Source organism: Perca fluviatilis, chromosome 1 (assembly GCF_010015445.1).
Source record: "Perca fluviatilis chromosome 1, GENO_Pfluv_1.0, whole genome shotgun sequence".
NCBI classification, from domain to species: Eukaryota; Metazoa; Chordata; class Actinopteri; order Perciformes; family Percidae; genus Perca; species Perca fluviatilis.
Genome location: NC_053112.1, coordinates 8,211,903 through 8,214,402, shown reverse-complemented (window position 1 = coordinate 8,214,402; position 2,500 = coordinate 8,211,903). Strand labels below are relative to the sequence as shown.

The 2,500-nt window shown below is 40.4% G+C and overlaps 2 protein-coding genes and 1 pseudogene across 3 annotated transcripts in view; 1 reads left to right on the top strand and 2 right to left on the bottom strand.

Annotated features, from left to right (window-relative positions):
- LOC120558910 overlaps positions 1-1,829 on the bottom strand; it is a 15,216-nt pseudogene extending 13,387 nt beyond the window's left edge.
- The window catches only part of LOC120558849, a 128,167-nt gene that overhangs the window by 78,724 nt on the left and 46,943 nt on the right, over positions 1-2,500 (top strand). The gene's annotated exons all lie outside the window — the stretch shown is intronic.
- The window catches only part of LOC120558930 (myelin-oligodendrocyte glycoprotein-like), a 3,971-nt gene that overhangs the window by 639 nt on the left and 832 nt on the right, over positions 1-2,500 (bottom strand). Inside the window, exons 2-3 of the mRNA XM_039800295.1 lie at positions 1,166-1,504; positions 114-209 (exon numbers count right to left, since the gene is read on the bottom strand). Of these exons, the coding sequence (XP_039656229.1) occupies positions 114-209; positions 1,166-1,504 (435 nt within the window). The remainder of the gene's footprint in view (positions 1-113; positions 210-1,165; positions 1,505-2,500) is intronic.

The following is a 2,500-nucleotide window of genomic DNA, read 5'->3' as shown; positions in this document are numbered from 1 at the left end:
TGAGAAAAAGAAAAGCAGTTTGCCACACTTGTTTTTTTTTGTAAAGATACAACTAACACCACAAATGATCAGGAGAAAGAGCTGTGGAGCAAAAGTTAGTTATTTTAACTTACTGATCTTTCCTCTCATCAGAACCAGAACCAGGAGAGTCCCGAGGAGGAGAAGAGAGGGAAGGATAACAGCACGGGCAGTCTTCCTGTTCTCACCATCTGGAAGAATATCAGAGAAGATGTTGAGTTTAGAAGAAGGGCAGCTTTAAGAAGATACACACCTAACCCTAACCCTAACCAGAACTCACACTAACCAGCCTGAGTCAGGACCCTTCAGGTCTCTGGAGGACTATTAGAAGACATTTACCCCGATGCTCTGACTTCGCCGCTGGGGTGTGCCAAAACGGAGGTCGCTGTGCTGTAAATCTGTTGTCTTTTCGTTCGCTTTTTTTTTTTTCAAATAACACAAACAAAGTTCTTCATTATCTCCAGTTGCATTATACACAACTTAAAGGTCCCATGGCATGAACATTTCACTTTTTTTTAACATTAATATGAGTTCCCCCAGCCTGCCTATGGTCCCCCAGTGGCTAGAAATGGTGATAGGTATAAACCGATCCCTGGGTATCCTGCTCTGCCTTTGAGAAAATGAAAGCTCAGATGGGCCGATTTGGAATCTGGAAAGAGACTTCAGATACAGTATTAGGGGGCCACTAAGGTCTATATAAAAGAGACTTCAGATACAGTATTAGGGGACCACTAAGGTCTATATAAAAGAGACTTCAGATACAGTATTAGGGGACCACTAAGGTCTATATAAAAGAGACTTCAGATCCAGTATTAGGGGACCACTAAGGTCTATATAAAAGAGACTTCAGATACAGTATTAGGGGACCACTAAGGTCTATATAAAAGAGACTTCAGATACAGTATTAGGGGACCACTAAGGTCTATATAAAATAGACTTCAGATACAGTATTAGGGGGCCACTAAGGTCTATATAAAAGAGACTTCAGATACAGTATTAGGGGACCACTAAGGTCTATATAAAATAGACTTCAGATACAGTATTAGGGGACCACTAAGGTCTATATAAAAACATCCAAAGAGCACCATGTCATGGGACCTTTAAATATAAAAATAAAATAATATTACAATTGACCTGTCCTGCTTACCAACAGTGAGGTAAAATTCACAGCGGGCTTTCAGGTCTGGGACGTAGACTTCATACGGTCCAGAGTCAGACAGATTTACTGAGGAGATGTGCAGCGTCACGGTTCCTCCGATCAGGTCTTCATGGATCAGAGTTGTTCTGCCTCTGTAGTGAGGACTCTGTGGAGGGAAATGGTCCTGTCCATGTCGGTAGACGTGGACCAGATCGTCATGGAGGTCAAGTCTCTTCAGATCCAACGTGTAAGGAGTCAAGTTGAGCGGAGGACTCAGAGAACCCCCCAGAGTAACAGCATCACCTTCTACTGCCTCGACCAGAGTCGGACACACCACACCATACTCTCCTGGAGAAACACACATTATATAGACACACACATTATATAGACACACACATTATATAGACACACACATTATATAGACACACACATTATATAGACACACACATTATATAGACACACACATTATATAGACACACACATTATATAGACACACACATTATATAGACACACACACACATTATATAGACACACACACATTATATAGACACACACACACATTATATAGACACACACACACACATTATATAGACACACACACATTATATAGACACACACACATTATATAGACACACACACATTATATAGACACACACATTATATAGACACACACACATTATATAGACACAGACATTATATAGACAGTCTGAAATCCTCTGAAGGACAGACAGCTTTTCAAACTCTTTTCATTCACCCCGTTAGAAAGGCCCGAGGAACAGCCATAGACAGTAGCTATATAAAAGGGGACATGGCCTTATTTAAAGCAACCATAGCGGCCAACTGCACCCTCTGGCTCAGAAAAACTTCCCCAGAGTATATTTCTGCGGATATTTTGTATTACCTTTTTGTATTACACATCTGTTATTTTGCTCAGTTTATAAAGGAATATTTTTCAATCATTTGTCTGCAGCTCATTCTGTACAAAAATCCTGAGAAAGTCGTGTATTGAATCGTGAGTTGAGTGTATCTTTACATCCCTGATGATATATGTAGAAATATTCAAATAGACCATATACAGACTTTAACCTTTCCTTCGCTTCTTTTCCGACCGTGGTCAGAAAACCGGGGGGTTGTAACAGAAACGCACAAAGTGCCCCGCAGCAATCTGGCGGAGCAGCAGCAGAACAGTAAGCTATATAAGCTGCATGATGATTTAGACGCCAACTGTTGTTGAATTTAGGAGAAATCTACAGACGCAAATAGACAAAGTGTAGTAAAATAAATAGCCTACCTTAATGTGGATTTTGGACTTATTTCACCACAAGTCCAAAAGAAGACATGTTA